At 38.9% G+C, this 26,085-nt stretch overlaps 2 protein-coding genes across 3 annotated transcripts in view; both read right to left on the bottom strand.

Annotated features, from left to right (window-relative positions):
• lrrk1 (leucine-rich repeat kinase 1) overlaps positions 1 to 21,954 on the bottom strand; it is an 80,080-nt gene extending 58,126 nt beyond the window's left edge. Inside the window, exons 1-8 of one of the 2 annotated variants that reach the window (XM_062419038.1) lie at positions 21,854 to 21,954; positions 17,086 to 17,235; positions 9,931 to 10,121; positions 5,667 to 5,838; positions 4,247 to 4,426; positions 2,554 to 2,690; positions 1,033 to 1,259; positions 452 to 579 (exon numbers count right to left, since the gene is read on the bottom strand). In XM_062419038.1, the coding sequence (XP_062275022.1) occupies positions 452 to 579; positions 1,033 to 1,259; positions 2,554 to 2,690; positions 4,247 to 4,426; positions 5,667 to 5,838; positions 9,931 to 10,121; positions 17,086 to 17,155 (1,105 nt within the window). In that variant the 5' untranslated portion in view covers positions 17,156 to 17,235; positions 21,854 to 21,954. Of the gene's footprint in view, positions 1 to 451; positions 580 to 1,032; positions 1,260 to 2,553; positions 2,691 to 4,246; positions 4,427 to 5,666; positions 5,839 to 9,930; positions 10,122 to 13,601; positions 13,710 to 17,085; positions 17,236 to 21,853 lie in introns of those variants that run through there. The other variant, XM_062419046.1, reaches the window with a different exon arrangement.
• A 2,125-nt stretch (positions 21,955 to 24,079) lies between these two features.
• Positions 24,080 to 26,085, bottom strand: part of aldh1a3 (aldehyde dehydrogenase 1 family, member A3) — an 18,562-nt gene continuing 16,556 nt past the window's right edge. Inside the window, exons 11-13 of the mRNA XM_062439857.1 lie at positions 25,721 to 25,878; positions 24,254 to 24,328; positions 24,080 to 24,149 (exon numbers count right to left, since the gene is read on the bottom strand). Coding sequence (XP_062295841.1) covers positions 24,080 to 24,149; positions 24,254 to 24,328; positions 25,721 to 25,878 — 303 coding nt within the window. The remainder of the gene's footprint in view (positions 24,150 to 24,253; positions 24,329 to 25,720; positions 25,879 to 26,085) is intronic.

Raw genomic sequence — 26,085 nt, 5'->3', positions numbered from 1 at the left:
GTCACATACAATCTGAGCCTGTAAATGGAAAAAAAATTACTTTTAGTGGATGTACATTGACTATTGCTAAGGGATTACATTGAAGGGCATTTCATGGCTGCCTGCTGAAGCAATCTCGTTCAATACTGAACCAATTTCAAAAATTGTTGTCCCCATTAGTCACTTAGACACAAAATGATAGGAAATGAGGGCACCAGTTATCCTGCATCTGGCACAAGTAGCATTGCTGTCATCTCTGGTTGACTATTCATTGATGCTAAAATGAAATGTGTGTCTGTGTTTGTTTGTATATTTGGGGTATGGGGAGAGTTACCACAGTCCTTACCAATGTGATGCCACCTCATTTACAATTATCTAAATATAAATCTTTATCATACAATTAAATTAAATTAAACTAAATTACACACACACACACACACACACACACACACACAGTGGAGTTGGGACATACTGGTGGGGATGTCAAACAGGTCTGTGAGCTGGTTCTTGGCAGCAGAAAGTCTCTGGATATTTGTCAGGTGGAGAAGCGCGGGTGGCAGACTGGTGAGCTGGTTCTGAGACAGATTAACCTTCTGTAACCTAAAGCACAGGAAAGAGGGAGGCTGAGAGTCTGCATCATATTCATTTAAAAAAAGCACTCAGGCCTATGTCACGCATTCAGTGTGTGTTCTACAACTATACTTGTTAAAATCACTGAAACATGTTACAATAGAGAACAATACAAGCACACATCTCTTGAATGAGTTACACAGACTGACATTTCAATGGCCAAGCTACCAGTTTCTCTCTATTGCCAGATTTTGTGCTAAAGCAGGCTACAAGGCAAAAGTCCTCAGAACTATCCGCACAATAAACACACAGCTGAATCTGATATCGATTCACATCTGACTTTGTAAGGCAGAATATATGTAGCATTCCTTTAAATGCGCCATTTAACCCAAGGATAATAACAATAGCAACAAATACGTGCATACATTTGTGAAATCAGATCATCAGAGATTGTGGGCCAGACATCCCTCCTGACATGCATACCTGGAGCAGATGACCTCCTGGGAGTTGTGAGCAGCTGGCAGCACTTTCAGCAGGTTGTTAGAAAGATCAAGAAACTGAAGGCGGATGAGACCCCAGGGCACCACAGAGGGAAGAGCAGCCAGGTTGTTGGATGACAGATCCAAGTGGGTGATTTGTGAGAAGACATCCATGAACCAGTCCAGTTCTAACCAGGGCAGCTGCAGATTGCTCCAATACACACTGACAGCCTGTACAAAAACAGTGCATGATATCATGGAAGAGGCAGAGAACAACATAGATTCACCCAGGATAAAAATACAGTGTGATACTTTCAATTTAATTGTATTTGAAACACAATCAAAAAACACATATCACACCTGAAGCAGTGTGTTGGGTTAATGGTAGGCTAACTACCAGTAATGTTTTGCTTAACTGAACTGGACCAGTATACTAACTGGACCAGTATACTAACTGGACCAGTATACTAACTGGACCAGTATACTAACTCATAACAGTTTGGGATAAGCCAGATCTGGCTGTCCCTGAATGAATTAAAAATGAAGTGTAAATACAGTACAAGGACTTTTTAACCAAGCTTTACACATCCAGGGATGAAGCAGCCATTCTCTGATGGGGAATTTATCAAAGACTGTTTGGTGTACTCTGCAGCAATTACTATATGCCCTGAGAAAAAAGAAGTATTTGAGAATGTCCTTCTCAAGGTGAACCGCAACAAAGAAGGATCAAGGACATTGCTGGAAATCTGGAGCTTCAGTTGGAAAACAAAAAAAGAGGACAATTTAGTTTTTTTCTCCTTGGCTTTGGAGGAGAGCTGTGATGTCTGTGACAAAGCCCAGTTACTCATCTTCGTACGTAGGGATAACGAAAGACTTTGCGATTACGGAGGAGCTGGCAGCGATGCAGTTAATGAAAAGGACGACAACTTGGAGTGACTTGTTCACCGAGGTAAATGCATGCCTGGAAAAGCGGGACTAAAATGGGACAAACAGGTGTTAAAACTGATGGTTGTCCAAATCTGACAGGATGAAATGTTGGACTTTTGAAGCAGATACAAGATCGGTGTATTTGCATTGTAATATACATCAGGAGGTCTTGTGTAAGTGCTAAAAATTAAATCATTTTATTGATGTTGTAACTGAAATAGTTGAATCACAGACAGTTTGTTGCACTTTTGGAGGAGCATGAGACTGAACATGGTGACATAGGCTACCACACAGCTGTCAGATGGCTCAGAATGAGCAAAGTGCTTACAAGAGTGTGAGACCAGAGAGCAGAGATTTGAGAGTTGTGTGAGAACAAAGGGAAGGACATTCCACAGCTCTCAGATGCAGACTGGATGGTAGATCTTGCATTTGCTGTTAATGTGACTACACTAATGAATGAACTAAATACAAAGCTGAAAAGAAAGGGAGTATTTGCACATGGAATATACAGCCTGGTGAAGACTTTCATTAGTGCAAATTCTTTTCTTGATTGATTTAGAAACACGAAATCTTTTATTTTTGTTTCCGGAAGACACACCTGCTCTCCTTCTGCATTGGGGGTTTCCTCTAGTTTGAGTCTGAGGAGGTGTTTGCTGAAGGCTGGATGGTCCATCAGGGTGTATGAGGAGAAGCCTGCACCATTCTGCAGCAGGAAGCCAGCTATCTTCTCATTACCTGCAACAAAAACCTTAGTAGTGTGAATCTTCACTGTCCTCACAATTAGGTTACAATTCACCCATTAATGGTTCAGTTCTACAATCCATCCTCCATATATAAAGTCCCTTTTCTATATATAAGTGCTTTAAAAGTAAGTGTCAACATTCAACATATGTTAAACATAAACGTCTTCACATCAAAATAAGTTATAAACCAAAATAAATAAACATATAGACCACAGGCCTGTACTACGAAGCTGGATTTTCAGGTTATGTTCTGGATAAGAGATCAACGAGTATAAAGCCAACGCCTCCTAACCAATCAGTTCTCTTGGAATAGGCCCATTCATAGAAGATCCTGTTGACATTAGTTCACAGAGCGTTTAGGAGAGAAAGAGTTTTTAGGGATAGATGTAATCCTCTTGATGTCCCTGATGACATCCTATACGAAAGGTACAGATTGTCAAGCGACATTAAGTTAGTTTAATATTCAACATTCATTTGACATTCAAAATACAAAACTATTATGTGCTTCAACCATTTGAGTGAATGATGTCAAACCAACTGTATAACATACAGACTAATATCCCTCATGTGCCTCAAGGATTATTTTTCAAACATATCTTTTTTTAAATTTTTTAACAATCAAAATAAATAATCTTACCACCACTCCAGTTTCAGAACATGTGTCGGGAAACCTGACAAAAAGTCTCAATAAGAACATCTTGAGAGTAATCGCTGCAAAAGTGCAGAAAAGCATTATTTTATTCATATTTTTTAATTGACCAAAAGGCAGAAAAGTCAATATTGAGCATCCCTAGTATTTTGTGTTGCATGTTTTTATATCTTTTATTCGTTTGAGTTTTAATTAAGTTATGATTTTATTGTGGATTGTTACTGTGTTTTATGGTTTTTATTGCAAGGACATAGTGAGTCACGGCTAGCAGCAGGACGATCCGACGCCAGCTATCCTTAGTTTTTATCACAACCCGTGTTTTATAAGTTTGACACTGGTGGCCTTCTCTGTTTTTAACAGGTGCCTGGCTTACCAGGTGTGTGTGACCTCCGGAGCTGCAGAGGAAGCAAAGATTACACGAGTGGAGCGTCCTGCAGCCGGAAAGAGACCATTATTTTATTATTTATATATGATTTATTTTAAACCCCTAATTTTATCCTGGACTTTTTAACCTTCCTTGATCCTATTATTTGGACTTTTAGTATTTTATCTGTGGCTTAAGCTTCAGTAAATCTGCTCGTCTACAACGATTTGCATCTGAGTCTCCTTGGTCATTGTTAGTGTTGCTCTCACCCCGATATTACAATGAACCTGGCAGTTAAAAATCTATTCAATCATCAAAACCATATAAACCCACTAAACAGTTACCCATAATACACGTCTTTCAGCCTATTTAAATGGAGAAAAGTAGTCACTGCTATTTGGTATTATTGTGTTCACCACCAGAGAAAGCAAAGGAAAGAGTTGTCTGAGGACATCAGAAAGAACATGATCACAGGATATTTTTGATAGCAGATGCTGTATCAGTGTGCAGTGATGCTGTATGTGTGCATCCCTACCTGCTCGTGCAGCAGCATACAGCGGCAGGCCATGGATAACAGCAAACTCATCACAGTGGATGGCACAGTTCTTGGCATCAGCATCATAGCTGTGAACCAGTAGCTGGACCACATCCAGGTGACCTTCCTGGCAAGATGTGGCCAGCATCCAGTTAAGCAGGTCTCTCCTCAGACAAGGACCTGAGAGGGAGCCAGAGACCCAACACTAGTCAGAGGAAATCTTCTTTAGTCCATTGGCCAATCTAGCAGATTTCCAAGTACGACAGAATATTCAAATATATCGAAGGTGATATATTTCAATCACCAAATATCAAAGGTGTTAAAACCTATTCATAGTAACAAAAGATAAAAAGATTTACTCTGTATTCATTAAATGCCATTGTGTGATTAAATTCTACTTTCCAGGTCGGCAGTTTAACCTGAATATGAAGAAAACGTTATGTTAGCTCTCCCAAAAAGCTCATGGCATATATCCCAAACTTTACTCCCTCTCCTCTCCCTGTTTTCTCCTGCTTCGCCAACAGTGTATGAATGTGTGTGAATGTTACTTCCTCCTGATGAGCAGGTTGGCACCCTGTGTGGTAGCCCCTGTCATCAGTGTATGAATGTGTGTGAATGGGTGAATGTGACATGTAGTGTAAAAGCTTTTTTCATTATTCAAATGGAAGATCTAAGGACAGAGGATGTTTAAATTGCTGTACAGACTATAAAGCCCTCTGAGGCAAATGTATGATTTGTGATACTTGACTTTTCTCTCTCCTTTGGTTGTCTGCATGTCATTCCAGATCTTAGTCCTCCATGAGACTCTGCCTCGACTCTTGTCTCTCTCTCCCTCCACTTGTGGTTTACTCGTCTCTTTCCTTCTTTGTGAATGGTGTGTTGAGTTTCCTTTGAATTTTTAATTTTCTGAATAGAAGCTCTAAGGATAGAGGGTGTCATATCCTGCACAGATTATATAGCTGTTTGGGGAAAATGTGGGATTTTGGGTTTGATTTGACTTGAAAATTGCAGCAAAAGCAGAAACACCTTGGGGACTAAAAAAATATCCAATGTGTTATCCAAAAACACTGGATCCCACATTTCCCATAATGCAACTCCCTGCCTAATAAACGCAAACATCTTTCGAACTACACTCCTGTAGTTTGTAATGCTGGCTTTATGTTACAAATGTATTTCTGAGGGGAATTTTGAGTTCCCCTTTCACTATTATTTACTGTGAGGTGTTAAAACATCAACTCTTATAGCAGTCACAAAAATAAGTCATGTCATGAATTAACAGTATCTTTTTCATCATGTCAGAGGTAAGAGGACATGAGCTGGTTTTGATTTTAAAAAGTAAGCAAATATATGCTATTAAAGAATATGATGGCAGCCCTTTCCTTTACAGCATATTAACCAAACTCTTCTTTTTTCCTCCTACCAGGTATAGAATCCAGCAGCTCTTTGACCAGGCTTGTGTGGCCATAGTACGCTGCCAGGATGGCTGGGTTGCTGTTGGATGGTTCTTGGGGCACAGTGATACGAGCTTCTTTTAGGAGATAACACACAGTCTGCAGATCACCGTGTCGAGTGGCCACACACAGGAGACGTACCTAAAACACACACAATAAGAAAAGGGAAGTCACGTTCGAGCTTTTTTTTTTTGCCTCTTATGCTCCAGGTCGTGTAATGTAATGCCAATGTTGAGCCCAGATGTAATTGTTATTCATACACACTAAGTGGGTGTCTGGCCTATTCCTTTTTTTAAATAGACAATTACAAATCCATAGTTTTCTATTGAAGTCCAGATGCATTTTCCAGAAGTGTTCATGTGCTCATTTTTCTAATCTGTGTGAAAGTTATGTGTCCAGCTTGTCACTAATTGTTACTATGTCTGTTTATGAAGTTTACAGATAGAATTATTGCTTGTTAAATCTGAAGTCGTTGTTGATTAATGCTGGAGTTAAATGATTTGGTGTTGAATGGATACTGAAAGCAAATTTATCAACAAAAAACTGAGATGTCAAGTCTTCATAAGCAGGTCCAGTTTGCTTTTTAAGGGTTAGGGTTAGGACCCTGGGATTTACACTTTTAATATCTATCATTGATGTGTGCCTCTTCCTTTTTTGGTGATGGTAGTAAAGACTGTTGACAATCTTGATGGAGAAGTTAAACATCTCCTGCTGAACTATTATTAATGGAAGTTGTTTCTGCAGGGAATCAGTTTTATTCCACTTCATAATGGACCTGTGTGGAAAGTAGATATGCAATGCCCAGTGGAAAATGTAAAAACAGAGTGGAGCCAATGTTTTGCATCAACTTGGAAAGCTAATGGTCAAAAATAACGCAAAGCAAAAATATACTCTAGTCTTGGATTGGGTTTGGTTCACCCAATGGTCCAGGTTCACCAGGGTTGGGACTTACAGATACGGCTAAGGGCAAGGTTCAGGTCGATTTCTAGGCCTAATATGATTTGGTTTTGTTGTCGATCGTCTTGTGCCAGTTCTCATTATGCTGAAGAAATGTTTGATTCACTGATCACAACAAGTTTTCTGGCTCAAATCTACCTTCACACATCTGCCCCTTTTACAGTATTCTTTAGATATACGGTACGAGTCAAAAGTTTGGACACAAAAAGTCAAACACAGTTGACTCTGACAGAGAAAAGGCGGTTTCTCCCTCTGCTTAAGTCTCCAATATAAATTAAGACTGAAGTAATTCTAAGAGGAACTAGTTTTGTTTTGTAATGGAGGACTGGTTTTACAGGTTGAACAGAGGTACGGGAACAGAGCTTCTTCTTTTCACTGCCTGTGATTTTTCAAGTACATTATATGTTTGCTTTTACAGTGTGTGAGCTGTGCTGTGTGATTATCTTAGGATATTCCCAGTCACATGTATCAGTAATAACTATTGTGCCGTCTGCTCTGATGGTTTTCAGTGAACACTAATATTACCATCGTCTTGAGCCATACACTGCCATGAGATGATTAAATCCATTGCTTTATTTATGTTGCACCTTTTAAAAACAGAGTTTACACAGTGCTTTGACACACAAAGCAAGGCAGTCCAATACAAAGCATGACACACAGAGAGCAGTAGAGATGATGAAAATTAAAAAATAAATTAATACAATAAAATGAAGTAAAAATAAATAAAAAAGACAGTAACAATGACCCGATGACCTAAGGTTGCGGGCTGGCTCATACGGAGTCAACATATCTGATATGTAGCTTGGAGCCAGACCCAGACGTAGGGCTGGGCAATTAATCAAAAAATAATCGAAAACCGACATTTAGAAACTCTGATCGACTTAATCTTGCTCATGTCAATTAATCGTGGTGTTCACTGTTGCCATGACAGTAAACGTTGCATATCTTTAAGGAATTTGACAACTCCAGTGATCATTTTAACCCAAACCATGATCTTTACATAGTTCTAATCAAGTAAACTAGACATTAACCACAGCGTCACACCTTAAAACATCATAATTTTCACTCCCTAAAGATACTCATGTGTGAGGGCAGCAGTGTAAAATACAAAACTAAAGAAACTGATGAACAATTATGTATTTTCACAAAGGTGGAGATAATCGTTCATTAACCGTAATCGAGGTTAAAAGTTCAATTAATCGTGATTTTGATTTTTGCCATAATCGCCCAGCCCTACCAAGACGTGCTTTAAAAGGGATCAGTAAAATCTTAAATCAATTCTTAAATGAACAGGGAGCCAGTGGAGAGAGGCGAGGATTGGGGTGAATGAAAGCATGAATACGTTTTTCCAGATCAGAGTGGGAGAGCATTGGCTTGAGTTTAGAGATTGTTTGTAACTGCAGATAACAGGACTGGACAAATCTTCTGATGTGTGGATTCAAACTTAAATCTGAGTCAAACAGAACTCCAAAATTTCTGGCAATGGGCTTTGTGTTAGTGAACCAAGGACCAAGATTGATGGTGGTTTTTGTATTTGGGGGACTGAAGAGTATGATTACATAGATAAATGGTGTCTTTATCTGTCAGTTTTATTAATGTTTGTTGCTGAAATACGATCAGGAGGCTGCACGGGTTGTCTATATTGTCTTAGTGGTGGTGTACGTGGGTGCATTATATTGACTAATACCCTAATACATCACCATCACCCACTATGACCTCAGTAATAAACATAAAGTGGAATCATCACTTTTTTGACAATGTTTACAACAAAATGTATAAACTTCATAAATCTAGAATTTATAGCAGAGCTGCTGTATTGGATTGAATTAGATTACACAGGTGGTTTACCTATTTAAGTGACCGGTGAGAGTATATAGCATGATGGAGAGAAATACGTTTTTATATTTTGCTGTATCGCTTGGATCGTCAAATCATACTCCTTACGGCAGTATTTTTCTGATTGTTTCACAGCGGTTACGTTCAACAGCACAAATAAACTTCCCCACACTCCTCCACCGCAATCCTCTGAATCTGAAACGCCAGTGTTATGTCGAAGTCTGTTCAAAAAATAAAAAATGAAAGATGTCATTGCAGCTGTGCTCTCGACTGGTCTTGAGAAAAAATCCAGAGACCGAGTCAATACCGAGTAAAACTGCGGTCGATTCCGAGACAAGACCGAGACCATAAAAATGTAAACACTATACAACCCCTTTTAATTGCGTCCCAGAATACTATCACTAATCTGGGCGCTACTAGGTCCACAAATTCTTTATAAAAATCTGTCGGGAGCCCATCGTCACCAGATGAGTTCCCAGAACTCATTTTTCTTATAGCTTGTTGAACCTCATCTAATGTAATATCTCCCCCAATTTCCTTTTGTTTTTCCTTGGACAGGGTCGGCAGGTGCACCTGGGACGAGAGCTAAATGTATATCCTCCTGGTTTGTCATACCTTGTGATGTATAGACTTTTTGGTAAAATACCCTAAATGCTTCATTGATCCCCCCCCCCTATCTGTCACTAAGGTATGGGACCTTTCATTCTCCACAGAGGCTATTAAAGTACGATTACACTGTTGCTTTGTTCTCTGGGCCAGAAACCTCCCTGCTGCTTTTCCTTGCTCGTAGTACCTCTGTCTACACTGAAATAATGAAAATTCTGCCTTCTTCGGTAGAATAGAGTTAAATTTGTTTTACTTTGTAAACACCGCTGGATCTAGCTGGGATGCATATATTTTTTCAAGATCTTTCATTTCTTTCTCTCATTTCAAGTAGTCGTTGTATCAAGCGACCCCTCAAGCAGGCTTTAGATGCATTCCATTATAAGCCTGGGTAAGAAGCTGATCCTTCATTAAATTCCCAATACTAAAATAGAATTTCCTTTCTAATAAAATTACGAGATTTTCATTTTGGAGGAGAGAGGTGTTAAGTCTTCAACAGCTTCTAGGGGTTTCAGATAAATACCTACTTCGACTGGGTGTGATCTGATAATACAATATTAACCAATCAAAGCATTAATAGTTGTACTCACTAATTGTTTAGATATTAAAAAATAGTCTATCCTCGAATATGAAGAATGTGTGTTTGAGTAGAAGGTGTACTCCCTATCTTGGGGATGTAGAATCCTCCAATTGTCAACCAGTCCCAGCTCCTCTTCCAAAACATCAGTGGCTACTTGAGATTTATGTATTGGTCTAGTATTAGAAACATTTGATTTGTCTAGGGCCAGTAATGCAGTTTAAAAATGGGACTGTCATGTATATTTTGAGTGCACCCACCCCATCAATGCGGGATGTCCCCGCGCTGCACTCCACGCAGCAAGCTTGTTTAATCAGCTCCCTGCCAGCATCCTCCTTTCCCTCTGCATAAGCCGCCTGGATGTTCTCCAGAGTGGGAGAAGGAGCCAGTGCAAAACCAGGAACCTCCACCAACGATGCTCTTGCTCCCATTTCATCCCCAGGTCCTGACGCTACAGAGAACAGAAAGACATTTGTGGTGAAATGAGAGTTCAAATTAATATTTCAGAGTATATATATATACACACATGTATGTATGTATGTATGTATGTATGTATGTATGTATGTATGTGTATATATATATATATATATATATATATATATACATACATATATATATGTATGTATGTATGTATGTATATATATATATACACATATATATATATATATATATATATATATATATATATATATATATATGTACATAAAGTGACCAAGAGGGTGTACATATGGAATACTATGTACATGTAAGGTATGAATATAAGTCTGTGAAAAAATAACACAAAGAACCCAACACGAGCAGAATATAAGAAATAAGAACAAAAAGGGGGAAATAGTTTAGACCAACAAGCAATATTTAGCACAGTGTAATCGAGAGAGAGAGAGAGGCAGACAGAGAGCGAGAGAGAGCGACCGAGCGAGAGAGAGAGAGAGAGAGAGAGAGAGAGAGAGAGAGAGGCCAGGGAAACACAAAATGCAGTTTCCTCTTTCGGCTGCATGTGCCCGTTTCCTCCAGCCCAGAGGGTTTTCTATGAATAATGAAGGCACAGACAGTCTGACTGGACTGCTGAGGCTACATGAGAAAGCCTGAGGGAGTAAAACCATTAGACCCATGTGCCTCCCATTTGACATCAATACTGCCTTATCACAGCCTCACACCACCTGTCTGGGGAAGCTGAAAGAAGACCTTAAGAGGGATGAGACTCCCAATATCTCCTCCAGTACTGACTCCCCCTTCCACTTGTTTATAGATCAAAGAAAACATTAGTGTTGTAGTACTCAAGATCGTTCTTGGTCTCGAGACCACATTTTAAATGTCTTGGTCTTGTCTCGGTCTCGGACTAGCTGTCTAATCTAATCCAATACAGCAGTTGTAATATAAATTCTACATTTATGAAGTTTATACATTTTCAGTTTTTGTTAACATTGTCAAAAAGTGATCATTCTACTTTATTACTGAGGTCATAGTGGGTGATGGTAGTGTACTAGGGTAGCCTGGGTATACCCATGCTCTCATTGAGCGACATTCCACTTCGCTCAGAAAGTTAGCATGGCCACCAAGACAAAATCTTAGCCTGATATAGGGAACCAATCACAGAACGGGGAAGCGGGCTCAAGTCGATGACGACCGTAGAGCAAATCTGTTTACATCCAGCATGGCGGCCACGGAGGTGCAGAAACCTTTCGAAGCAGCAGTAGATTGTGTGCTAAATAAATTGGAAGGCAAGTTCACTTTGAAAATAGGACAAAAACTCAAACAACAAAGAATGTGTTCGCGATGCTTCCTACAGGCTCTGAATCTGTCATCGTGTATCATTGATATGATTGGCTGTAAGTTTGTCCAGTAGCGTACAAAAGCCTTTGATTGACATTCGTTGATCCCGCCTGAAATAGGAGGAAATGAACGGCTCCTCAATTGAGGTAGGGTCTGGTGTTAGCCAGGCTAATACTAGGGTGCATTATATTGAATGTTCATCATTTTTCGTCCACTCTATTAACATACATGAGAAGGACAAAATATTAGGAACACTAGTCAATATAATGCACCTCAGTATGCCACCACCACTTACTACACCCTCAGAAATAAACAAAGTAGAATTATCACTTATTTTGCAATGTTAACAAAAACTAGAATTTATAGTAGAGCTGTTGTATTGGATTGATTGGATTAGATTGAACAGGCATACCTAATGAAGTGGCCGGTGACTGTATATCATCATATCACACAGCCATACTGTACATCCATTTGAAAATGACTAACATTCCTACATAAAGCTTTTCTTTTTAGCAGAGGAATAATGTAAATGTTGAGCCGCATGATTATTATTAGAGTAATGGTCTCAAAAATGGTCTTGCATTGGTTTGGTCTCGGGTTAGGAGGTCTTGACTACAACACTAGAAAACATACACTCTGCAACATGAACAAGGAGCAGTGGAAACTCAACATCAGATTCAACGATCATCTGTTCACATGGCAGAAAAGAAACACAGGATCCTGTTACAGAGAGCTCACAGACATCAACCTCCAGTGGAAGACCAATGTACCAGCCTGACTTCAAGACCCTTGTCTACCTGGAATGAACACGTGATCTTTATCTGGGTATCTGGTATCTTTGTTAAATAAACAGCACTGAGGGCACCCCCATGGACAAGTGGTGTAAGGCGTGTACTATGAAATCAATACCTCTCCTGGTATAATTCTGGTCAGCTTTAGTGCCTGCTGACTCTTATCCCATGATGCCTGACTGTCTCTACAGTCATCTATTGAATAAAAGCAAAAATACCCCAAAATCATATTTTGGAGCTCCTCCAGTCCACATGTCCATGTGTCTTTGGGCAAGACACTTAACCCCAAATTTGCTCCCGTTGCTGTGCCAACAGTGTATGAATGTGTATAAATGGTTAATGAGATGTAGTGTAAAGCACTTTGAGTGGTCGTAAAGACTAGAAATGTGCTATATAAGTACAGTCCATTTACCATTTAAATGACTATGTCAAGCTCTTGTTTTATTTTATATAGATACGTATATGGAACCACCTCTTTTCTTTTAAATATGTCATTTTATTTCTTCTTTTCTAACCTCTCCTGGACTTACAATCCTTTTATTGCTCTTATGCATATAGTGTATAATAATGTATAAAGTTCATAAATCTTGAAAATGTAAAACTAATTCAAATTAATATAAAACAAATATAAGAAAAAAGAAAAAAGACAACATCAGACATGAACAGATACACAAGCAGTTCTCTAGTTGTATTTCTGACAATGTAGTTCCTAAAATAGTGTAGTTAAAATACTTTTAGACAGTAAGCCATTGCCACCGCTGCCTTCTAGTCAGGAGGTGGGTTGTAAAATGAAAAAATGAAAGAATTTGGAACATTGCTGAATAACCATTTTTTTACATTTACATATGTATAGCCTGGAAAATCATGTTTCAGCCACACTATAACCAAGACCTTCAATGTACAGTCATATGGCATGTAAGTATATCAAGCTATCCTTTAAGCTACAACACTCTCTGTCAAGGTAGATGATGATTAAACGTCCCCCTCCACTCAAACATCTTAATTCACAGACGCAGTACCTCCAGCCTGGTCTGTGGACTCATTCCAACATCCGCCATTTCCCCTTTGAGATGAGAAATTTCTTCTTGAAACATCTGAAAAGACCCACTGACATCCATCCTCCATGAAAACCCAGTGTAATACATCCACACGTATTTGAGTTAAATGTGTATTCAGTGTGACATCGAATTAAGATGAATGGATTCTTAAAAAACAATCATCAAGTCATCTCTATACTAAACTGACTGATCCACAGAGAAGAGTGATCTACAGCTCAGAGTAGCTTGAACAGTCCGACATGTGCAGCATGTAAACAAGGCTCGGTCAGCGTTTCCCTCTGCCCCTCTGCTTCTCTCTCTCCTACTAACCTGCTCATGGTGAAGCAGCACATCCTCCTCCATCCAGCCTCCATCACATCTGATAATAAATCGCTAATTCTTATTATGGCTTCCCGTCAGCCGCTGTGTATCTTCTACACCGCTTCCTCAGCCATCCTGGCTGTGTTTCCTGGTTACTGTTAATCTACGCTAAGCCTCTGACTAGCTGAGGGGGGAGGGAGAAGGGAGGGATAGTGAAACGGGAGGAGGGTGTAGGAAGGAGAGAAGGAGGGCAAAGCGCTTGTGTTTGAGGGCGTTTCACTCACATTACCTATATATGTATGGGGGCACTGATTGTGGATAAAAAGTATACATTTCATTTCATATATTTTATATTTCAACATCATCAGATTCTTATCCAGTCACAGCTGCACCTCGTTTTCAATATAATATTTGCAAAAACATGAGCAGAGGTGTGAAGTAATGTACTTGTACTAAGTAGATTTTCCAGGTTTCTATACTTTACTAGAGTATTTAATTTTCTGAAGGCTGTTTACTTCTCCTCCCTACATTTTAACACAAATATCTTTAATACTTTCTACTCCTTACATTGTCAAAACAGGCTCGTTACTTGTTTGGACCTCAGTGACTTTATAAAAAGAAGACTAGCGTGCGAATAAGTGATAGAAACCGATTTTTTTTTTTCTTTTGGTGTGTACGCCGCTCCGTACCTCTCTGGGTGGTTGCTCATATCAAAATCCTCCCATGAGTGAGTTAGTGAGGAGAGATTAATAACAAGTTATGCTCTGCCCTTACATTGCGATTAACACGTTAACGCTGACCGCCCCTAATATTTATATTATATATTTATATATATTCTGTCTGAAATTTGTCTTGCAGCAAAACTAGACTGTGTCCAGTGATTTTTTTTTTCTGTGCAGGTTGTTAACAGAAGAGGAAAATGAAGGAGATAAACACAGTCATTACGTATTTTGGTTCGTTGTGTGAAACTGAACCGTACCAAAGTCACTACGCTACATTGGAAGAATGTATTTCCTGCTGTGGACCAAACAATCCAACTATAGGTGTGAAAATGCCCTGAGAGCCACACCAGCCTCAAAGCCTCCTCTCTCACTTTTCCTCACTCTCTCTGCTCTCATCTACTGTAATCTCACACTCCACAGTGAAACCTTTATTAGATTGAACACTTAGTTCAGAAAATTGAAAAAAAATGCTGTTTTTCAAGGTTCAAGGTGACATCTTCAAATGTCTGACCAACTGCCCAAAAGTAATCAGATTACAATGTTAACAGAACAAATAAGCAATCAGAGTGATTGGCATGTCTGTTTGACTCAAATGATTCATTGAATATCCAGAAGTAACCAATTAACCATGTAACTGTCTCACTAGTACAGCAGATCAATATCAGCTTAATCTCTGTGTGTCCAGTACAGACATAGGCCCAGGACATGTTTAGACTTGATAAGCACAAACACTAGAAACAGAGGGAAACGGCTAGCTTCTATCAAATAAGATAAAATCTATCTTTCTCGCTCTGTCCTTCCCTTTCTATCTGTGTCTTTCACAGCATCAATTAAAATGAGCTTTAAATTAAAATAACACACACCGCATCCAAGATCATCAACCATCCCACATCCGACCTCACCGAGCTCAACCACAGAGCGGTCACACGCCTCGCACAAACACTAACTAACGACCCGGATCACCCTCTCTACCCTCGCTTCACACTGCTGCCGTCTGGTCGCTGATACAGGACTCTGAGATGGAGACGGGCACGCTTCAACAAGACCGCCCCAGCCCTCCTGAGTGTGATTTATATATGTGTCGGTTGTTCAATGTCTGGTGGTGTTTGTGCAGTGTGTGTGTATTTAAATGTTGCTCAATGTTTAGTGGTGTTTGTACAGTGTGTGTGTGTGTGTGTGTGTGTGTGTGTGTGTGTGTGTGTGTGTGTGTGTGTATATTGCTCAATGTTTGGTGGTGTTTGGGCATGATGTGGACAGATTGTAAAAACGAATTTCCCCATGGGACAATAAAGGCTATCTATCTATCTATCTATCTATCTATCTATCTATCTATCTATCTATCTATCTATCTATCTATCTATCTATCTATCTATCTATCTATCTATCTATCTATCTATCTATCTATCTATCTATCTATCTATCCATCCATCTATCTATCTATCTGTCTATCTGTAAATTAAAGGATCAGTCTGGTATTATTCTATGTGGTATGACAATATTGATGGCATTTGTTTTGTTTTGCCCTCAATACAAATACCATGAGAAATGAAACAGCAAGCTAGGTTTTCTATTAGCAATGTTTACTACTTGTATTTGCTTGAATAATTGAATTTAACAATTTTCATTAGGAATATCTGCTATACAATGGGTTCAGCTAAAATATAGAATGACATTTAGTACAAAGTTAACATTAACAGCCATGTAAATGTAGCTGCATTCACATATTCACCTGTTGAGAACACATAACAAATACAATCCAAAAGGAAGGAATATGTGTTGGACCTCAACCATGTGGTCAGACAAAGGCAGGCCTGCTTGTAAACTTTGAAGCCTGACCACGAGGCCCCCTTTGTCCTCTAATCCATGAAACAAAGGACAGAGTGAATTGCAACGGTGAATTGGACAAGACAAAGGCGATATGCAAGATCTGCGAAAAAGATGTGAAATACCGTGGTAACACAACTAACCTATTCAACCGTTTATCGAGACATCACGCCGAAACCTTTTTCAGCTAGCGCGATGCATTCAACCGAGCAAACCGTGCTGGACGAAGCGTTCGGAGTCAAGCTGCCGTCCGGTTCCCAACGAGCTCGCAAAAATTACGGAGGCAATCTGGATATTCATATGCAAAGACATTCGTCCATACAGCTTCGTGGAAATCGGTGGCTTCTGGTACCTTCTTCCCGTTTTAGAGCCAAGGTACGTGCTGCCAACCCGCAAGCATTTGACTGAGGTGATTGTACCCAACATGTAAACAAGGAACTGTATCAGATTGCATCATCTCCCATCAAATCCTACCAAATCAAATTTTTATTGAATTATTTGATTTAGTTTTAATTTGAAGATTTGATTTGCCTTTTAAAGACAAAGTGATTCATTTATGATTCACGATCCCATGTTTGACATAGACAGGAAGTTAAAAGATAAAGTATCATAGCAGATCACAACCATTTTTCTTTTTCTGGAAAACAATTCATTGTCTCTATTAACATCTACAATACAACTGTATCTCATCTACTCTAATCTTTTAAAAGAGAAGCAGGAAAGGCGTGTTATATGAGACTCTGTGCTAAGTGACACAGTTGACTGCCTGTTTGCTGTCACAGAGCAACAAGATAAGCACCTCTACAAACAATCATGGTTTCAGTTCTCTTTTGGCTAAATTTAACTAGTTCTGCAGTCACTCCACACATCGAAACATGCCAGTTTGCAGCCACATCCTCTGTGAAGCCCACTGGACTTAACACTGCAACAAGAGGGACTTTACTCACTGCTCCGTTGCTCCATGTTGCTGGGACTGTCTCCAGAGTTCTGAGGAAGGCCAACAGACCAGTAGGACATTTTTTCTACTGGAGTCACTGGTTAACTGCTAACAGGGCAGAGTTCCTCCACAAAGACGAGGTCTGGATTGAGCCGTCACCCTGCACAACAACAACAAAACAGCATTGATCAAACACATTGACTTTTCACATTTGAACACCAGACAATGTCCAGAGAATCAGGTCTGGACATTTTCTGAAGATGCCCTTTCACACATGAAGCACACATCCTTGTCAGACACGTTCTAACCTCTTGGAAATACTTATTTTGATTTAGGCAAGGGGTGCTTGAGGCAGGACATGAGGCAAATAGTACACTGCAGTTGTAATTCATTTTTTTTAAGCTTTTCACCAGAAAAAATAGCTTTTATGGAGCCCCCTGGTGGTCGAGTGGTTAGAGCGCATGCCACGTAATTGCAGCGTCCCTGGTTCAAATCCGGCCAGGGACCTATGCTGCAGGTCATTTTTCTTTCTCTCTCTCTCTTTCTCTCTCTCTCTCCCTGTTTCCTGTTGGCCTCTATGCCATCTACTGTCTTAAAAAGGGCAAAAAAGCCCAAAATAAATGAAAAGGCTTTTATTCCTGAGAACTCACAGGAAGTCCTCTCTAATGCGCTACCTTCACAGTCAGAACAATGCAGCATAGCTAGGCCTGCTCTGTCTGTATAAGGAACAAGTCCAACCTAGTCTACCATTATCTTTGTTGAGAAGGAACATGTCACCCGGTGCAGCAGTGTGGCTCACTGACATGTTTTTAATCGTTTTTGGACAACAACAGATGTCCACAGCACAGAGGAATAAGATATATCAGGCTTTGGATTACATACAAAATACAGAAAATCACCAGCCAAATCCTTTGATGGGATATTCAGATACACTATACTTTATGAGGTTAGCTTGAAGTCATGATTAAAGCCCTTTAAAGCTGCATACTACCATCTTTCAGTGCAAACTTTCATTTTATTACTGAACAGTGTGCAGGTACTGGCAAATGAATCCCTTTGCTTGTGGACATAATAATAAGCCATAGATCTGTTTTCCAAGTTGTCAATAACTGACTTTTTCTCTTCTCTTCCTCCCTTTACCTTTACTTTGCATCTACAATGCTGTCATAATGATTTCAAGATAAAGAGACAAGAAATTATAGTAGGGGTAGCCTCACTACGGGGCACCCTAAAAATGTAGGAGTGGAAGGGAGTTTGGTTATATATAATGACTAATAATTATCATAAATCATTATTAATTATTAATAAGAAATTAAAGAATAATCAATACTAATCTATGAATAGTTATAAAATGTTCTACTACTATAACTAACAGACAAACAACAGATGTATGGAAGACTGTACAAATAAACGGATGTGTTCGTGTGTGTGTGTGTGTGTGTGTGTGTGTGTGGTTAGTAAGAAGAAAAGAAAGAGAGAAAGAGAAGCAGGGAAGATGGTGATCATATTCTAGAATTCTACTGTATTTATTTGACAGTCTACAATCTACCCACTAGACTCAGATGCTGATGGAACAACAATGCTACTTCAAGGTACTGAAAAATAACACAGACATTATGATGTTCTGGACCTTCACTTGAGGAAATGTTCACACATTTTTATTGAATATTCCTGATCTAGACTATTTTAACAGCTGTAAAGCTTTGGATGTCCTTGCACTTTAAGATACTTTATATTAGACATGCTTGATAGCTCAGATCCCCTCAGACATTTCAGGTCTAGTAGGTCTACCCCTGCTTCAAAATCTGGTCAAGCTGCCATCTCTGTTGCCCTCCAATGTAATTAATGCATCGCTTTTTAGGGGCCGAGCCGAAAGGCAAGGACCCTATTGTTATTGTATTGTTGTTTTGTTTTATTCTACCGCCTCTTTGAGCCTTAATTTGACCCCCTGAACCTGCTTAAAAATTTGATAAAGGGAAAAAATCTATGTCAAACTCTCTAGCGCCACCTAGAAACACTAAAACGGCCACTACGCCTGATAGGAATGTCGTAAAAAGATCAAACCAAAACAAAATGTTTGTCTTATCAAGACCTACAAATCATGCACTGACACCCCTGACCTAAGTCCAACAGGAAGTGCACAACTTGCCCTTAAATGTATGATTATCGCTGATTTTTGGCCACCTTGAAACACTTAGATGTCCACTATGCCTGATAGGAATGTCGTAGAAAGATCAAACCAAAAGCCAAATGTTTGTCTTATCAAGATCTACAAATCACGAACTGACACCCCTGACCTAAATCCAACAGGAAGTGCACATTTTGCCTTTAGATGTATGATTTTCTAAGATTTTTCAGGCTTTTCAAAATATATATATTATTCCTGCATACTTTCAGCTACAGACTCCATTCAAACGTCAAAATGTAGCCACAAGTCTCATCTATAGATGTGTGTAATTTGGTCTGGCTATGTTTTATACTTTTTTATCTGCGGACACACATGTGCACCCTGTTCCTCTCCCATTCAATCCTGACTCTGCCTGCTCTCTGTTGTCATGCTGCCCCCTCGTTAACTACCATGGCAACGACTGTGTGTGTGTGTGTGTGTGTGTGTGTGTGTGTGTGCAGCATGTTTACTTCTATACCTATTTCTGTGTCATCTTGATGAATAGTTTGTTCTAACAAGTTACAGTTGCAGTAGATAATGAAGTCAAGCAGTCATCCAGATTCATTTGTGCTCTGCAGTTGTGTGTGTGTGACTGTGTGTGTGTGTGTATATGTTTGAGTGTGTGTGTTTGTGTATGTCTGTGTGTGTGCGTGTAATGTATATCTACTTATTGCAGTGTCTGATAAATGCCCGGGTCTGAAGGCATCTAAATGCCCCTAACAGAAACCTTTCAGCACACATTGCTGATGTATGGGAAAGTAGTCTATATTTGTTTAACCTGCATTACAGCATACAATTCAAAGATACATGCAGTCATTCAAATCTTCCATCCAGTTACACATTTCTGCTAATTCATAATTAGAGATAAGCATCAACAGATGATCAAGTAGCTAATCACAAGTACAAAAACAAACACAAATACTACAGGCCCCGTTAACACCTGGCATTAACATGCATCTCTGATGATCCAATCACAAGTGGACAGCTGTGACACACTATACTCTCTACTATGCATCACGAGTGGATCTCAAGCTGACCACTAATGTCCAGATGTTGTTGCTGCCTACATCACTTCCACAAGAAGATCAAATAGCCCCAATCACAGTTATTACTTCAGTCAAACAAGCACCAGATTAGTTTTTTTTAGTGTGGGCCTAAGAGATCAAAGAACAGAAAAATGTTGAAGAACTAATAATTCAGATTACAACCACATACATCTGTGCTTCTCTCCATTTGTTCAACCGTTTACCAAGACAAGCGCCATATCCTGCATTGATGACGTATTTTGCTGTTACGTTCTGGCCGGGGAGGCATCAGGATGCATTAGCGTTTACACTACAAAAGATATTCTTATTCTTATCTTAAATTTCTCTTAATTTTTTCATGAGGTGGACCTTTACGAGTGTGGGCCACGCCGATTCACTAAACACTCGTATCACCAGGAAACAGTCGTAAATGACATTCGTAAACATGATGAATCCCACCTGTTCTAAATGAACGCGCGTTCCCGAGAATAGTAAATTAACATGAATGACGCCCCCAAAATACCATATAAGGTGAGACGACCGGCAGGTTGTGGAGAAGCTCCATTCATGAAAATGACACTAAAGACGAAGAACTTTACGAGCTCTCAGACTGAGGTCCCTTTCCCAGAAATAGGTCAACAGAAACACATATTATTAAGCAGTGTTAGTGGTGGAATTAAAGATTATCAGGAAGCCAAAGAATGGAGGAAAAAAATGACCTGTTCTGTGAATGCCATCCCGACTGTTGCGTGTACTGTCACAGAAATTAAAAAAGAAATGATATGACATGAATTGGATACCAAAAAACATCTCGCTTGGGGAGTCATCAGCCAGGGAGCCAAACTATAATCCCAACCACCAACATTTCAATTAAATGAATAAAAGTCATTAATAGTCAGTTTGCATTGTGGAAAAGTAACTGTGGAAAAGTCTCTTTGTAGTTTCAGCTGCTAATATTTATATTGTAAGCTTTATATCATAGTTTCTTTATCTACCTAAATTGTTATATAGCCTACTACTTTTTAATATTATATTAGATTAATTATTAGCTTGGCTCTCTCAATAAAACAAGTTCTCGTAAATCACTCATACGCATGATTTAAGAACAAATCTGTGTTTCTTGCATCTGGCCCAATGTATGTACTGAATGTTTTCTGGTTGTGTTTGGAGGAGATTCTGTCTGGCCAACACAGAATATTGGACCAGTATTGGAGTGCCAGTTCTCTGGACCTAACATTATAAATTCATCTTGGAAAAACCGACTATAGCGCAAAACACACAATCCTGCTTCTTTTAAGTGATGTGACTCAGTGTTTCCTGGATGGATGTTAGTATAAGCGCGCGCACACTTATGCAGGTTGTATCATTTTCCTTCAGAAAACCAAATGCTGTGTTCCACTGTGGTTTGGAGACAGCGTGTCAAAGCTGCGTCATGACGCGTGTCAAGTTATTTGGACAAACATTGATTTGTATTAGGTAATGCAACAATCCCCTGATCCGATTTTAAAATCCCTTCATGGCTGCAGCGACACAAAACGATATAAATACGATGTGACAATAGTTATTATTAATATGATCCAACTTACCGCAGGGTTTAGAATACTAGTGAGCATGATGAAAGAGTTTCACAGCCTTCCAGAGCTTTGCAGAAGCAGACAGTGATTACTGTTTGCACTAACGTTTCACTGAACTTCCTCATTCCACGACGCAAACTTTCCGTCTTCTTCTTCTTCTTCTTCCTCTTGGTGTTTATCGGCGGATCGGAAACCAACTTTACCGCCGCTTACTGTATGAAGTGTGTAGTTTCATGACATTAGATAATCTGAATGCTGATTGGTCATTAGAAGAAAAAAAAATTTAATAAAAAACAGAGCCTTTTCTGATCCTACCGGTATTATATAGCCCCATTGTGATTTCCCTTAAGGCCTGTCCTGAGCTCAGTAGTGATTTTAAACTCTGCCCTGCCTCATTCAGGGCTACTATTTCTTAATGTCTCCTTCTCTGAATAATCATGATAATATGTCTCTGTTGCTGCCCCCACCCTATGGAATTCACTCCCCCCTCACATCAAAATCTCCCCAACCCTCTCCTCTTTCAAATCTGCACTAAAAACACACCTTTTCATACTAGCCTTCAACTCCTAGCTCCCACTGGACTCGTCATGTTTTAACCTTTGTTTTTGTCTTCTTTTGTTTGTTTGTTTTTTAACCTTTTATAACTTATAAACATTTGTTTCATAGTTTTAAATAGGGAAATAGGGAAATTGTAAAGCGTGTTTGAGCACCGCATAAAGCGCTATATAAGTTTGATTTATTATTATTATTATTACATCTTCCAGAGATCATCACTGGTACGGATTGGATTGACCTTTCCCCTTCCACATATCTATGATGTGGAGTGAATTATTTCTCTTTATTGCCTGTATCCCATTCCTTCTGCCACACATTCATTTGGTTGTTCTGATTAATGATTTGTCCTCTCACATACCATAAGCTACTTTATTAACTTTATTCTGTAAGAACTTTCTTTTGTCAATTTATCTGTTTGTTCATGCACACATGCTGAGTCAAAAATGTTTTTACTGTTCTTTGTCTATTGAGTTAGACCATATCACTGAACAATAACCTTGTGTGTGTGTGTGTGTGTGTGTGTGTGTGTGTGTGTGTGTGTGTGTGTGTGTGTGTGTGTGTGTGTGTGTGTGTGTGTGTGTGTGTGTGTGTGTGTGTGTGTGTGTGTGTGTGTGTGTGTGTGTGTGTGTGTGTGTGTGTGTGTCTCTTTGTCTCTTTCTTGCTCTTCCTGTGCAGGTATTAAAGGTATAAAATATATTTATCAGGCAACTCCATTTGGGGTTTTCTTGAACACACACCTTATAAATCAGTTGCAAAGAATGACACATAAGCCATTTTTTTATTTTCTTTATTAAGAATTTCTATTTAAATAAAAAAAAAACGTAATTTAAGAAATATGCAAAGACAGATGTGTTTCCCATGTGTGGTAATAAACAAGTACTCCAACATGTTATATGTTGGTAAAAAAGGTTAAAGTTGACTCTATCCATGCAGTAATAACATTGTTACTGGCAAGGTAAATATTACCTCATCTACGACAGGAAACAGAGTTCCTTCCAACATTTGAAAGTGAAGGTACATTCTCCCCATCAGAGAGAACAGTCACATTAGATAACATCAGGTTAGAACTGTTATTAGAAACAAAACTACTCAATCTTTTTTTTTTCTTTTCTCAACATTCCCATAATATGCTTAGTACCTGGCTATATATTGGCACACAATTAGGATGTGGAACATGGAAGTGAGTTGACGTGATAGACAACAACCTCAGAGACATTTCCTCGAATCATTCCACCACTTTTTTTTCTGTGTAAGTAAATGCATTACACTCATTGAGTTCTGCTTGGGGGCTTTTTTGCCCTTTGGATTTAAGCAATGGAATGAATTAATAGAAAATGTACCCACTGAATACTGTCGCTATTTTAATTATAACTGTTGTACAAAATCCCATGAAAAATACAAACCTGTAAAATAAAGCATTACCAGTGGCACGTTTTATTACTGAAACTACAGAAGCTGTTGAGTAAATCTTCACCTACAGTATATTATATAAAATGTGAACAAACAATAACTTTTTGAAGGGGGTCTGTGGCATTGGTTAACATATCAAATATATAAGCCTAACTTTAATCTCAACACCACGAACATGACTGAAGATAAATAAGGCAGTGTGTGTGGGTTGTAGACAATTGTGATGCAGGCTGGTGTGATGGGAAGTGCTGAGAGCTGGAGTTTCAGTTCTTCTCACAGTGTTTCAGTCAATTTAATGGTCACTGTTTTTACCTCCGAGTACTCAGCCAGAGCATACTCTCCACTGAGGGGGACAGACAAGGACATATGAAGCAAGTTAGGACATACACAGTAAACATGAATAACTGATGAATATGATAATATTAGGAAACAGTGATTGGTTCTTACAGTTCCCGTCCATTGCCTGACATCTTATACCCTCCGAAGGGAGTCTGAGCATGGAGGGCGTTATAACAGTTTACCCTTGACAAAGAGAGGAAGAGAGGAGAGGAAGAGAGAGAGAAAGAGAAAGAGAGAGAAAACGATGGTTTGTCAGCCGTTGCATATGTTAAGAAAAAAATACATTAATGGATTTACAAAATTGAAACCAAATAAATGTACCAGCAGTGTAATGAAAGGCTGGTTGAACGCTTTATGCTGTAAAGAAATAGTTTAACATTTTGGTTTCATTTTGAGAGAGCAAAACGCAAGATTAATATCAATGATGCCTGTGTATTAAATAACAACTTAAGAACCCCATTTTTAGCTTGAACACACCCACCTACACAAATTCAAAAAAAGGAATTGACACACACATAAAGTGGATTTAGTGTTAAGTTACTCTTTCAGTATGGAACCGGAGTCAGGATGTGTTTAATCTAGCTCAACATAAAGAGTAAGACATAAAATACACCTATGCACTTCTAAAACTCATTAGTCGACATGTTGTATCTTATTTGTTTAGTCTACATGAAAACAGATAGGTTAGGATAGGTGTTTGTAATCCTCAAACAGGTCTACTGTGGCAGCTTGATTGAGTTTGTTTGGTCAGTTTGTTGAGCTGTATCCAACCAATGAGGATATTAAACTGGGAACAGTTTCAAAGCACAAATATCAAATAAAATAGATGTGTTATAAACAGTCTATTTTGTAAAACCAGAACTGATTGTAAAATCAATCCAATATCACAAACAGGAAGCAGCAGATTACAACAACATATGAAAAAAATGAAAAAATGAAATCAAATGCAGCATTTCCATCAAAAAAACGTACAGGTTCCTACCGTAGCACCTCTCTGATATTCATATTATGTGCTATTGTTTAAATGCATTTCATTACAAACATCAGTAAGTGAACACATCACTTTTCAAATGTACTTCAGTACCTCCTAGAAAGTGAACATGTCCACTATGTATATAGCCTGACGTCCAGCACTGATTCTGTCAGTTCAGTAATATATGTTCGGTCTGCTAGTACAAAGTTAGCCTATACAGGCACTATGTGTAATTAACAGCTCAGCAGACTATTATTTATAAGTATGAATGAAACTTGGAGTGTTTGTTGACTTTTATTAGTCTGCTGGTGCTTAGGGTCAGGGGGTGTGGGCCTTCCTTTTCTTATTTAATGTACATGGTGATGGGTATGTGACTATGGGCAGCAGACATTGGTTTAGTAAGAAAGGCACCTGTTGTAAATCTGCAGCAGATGCAGCAGCCCCTAAAAGCATTTCATTGACTCATTAATATAATAATAATCCAACTTTCAACAGGATTTTGAAATAATATGGAAATGTTGATTTTAATCAATCATGTACAGAGATTTATCAAATGCTGGTTATGTCCCTCTGGTGTTGTTTTGCTGTGAAGGAGGACTCACCACACAGTGCCAGTCTCCAGGGCTGCAGACACAGACAGAGCTCGGTCCATACTTGTAGTGAAGACTGCCGACACCAGGCCATACTGAGAATTGTTTGCTCTTTTTATGGCCTCCTGCTGGCTCCTGAAGCTGATTATACACTGCACTGGACCAAAAATCTAGGATATGAATGAATGGATAAAATAATAGTAAATATAATCTGCACAGCTAAATCCAATATAAAAAGGAAATACAATTCTGTGAAGGTCATCTTATCTTATCAAAAATATATTTCTGTTATTATTCATATCATTTATTAATGACACTATAACAGACATTAATAATGCATTTGGATGCTACTGTTATGATGGCTATAGCTAATGGAT

Source organism: Scomber scombrus, chromosome 1 (genome assembly GCF_963691925.1).
Source record: "Scomber scombrus chromosome 1, fScoSco1.1, whole genome shotgun sequence".
Taxonomy (NCBI): domain Eukaryota; kingdom Metazoa; phylum Chordata; class Actinopteri; order Scombriformes; family Scombridae; genus Scomber; species Scomber scombrus.
This window is presented reverse-complemented; position numbering and strand designations above follow the sequence as displayed.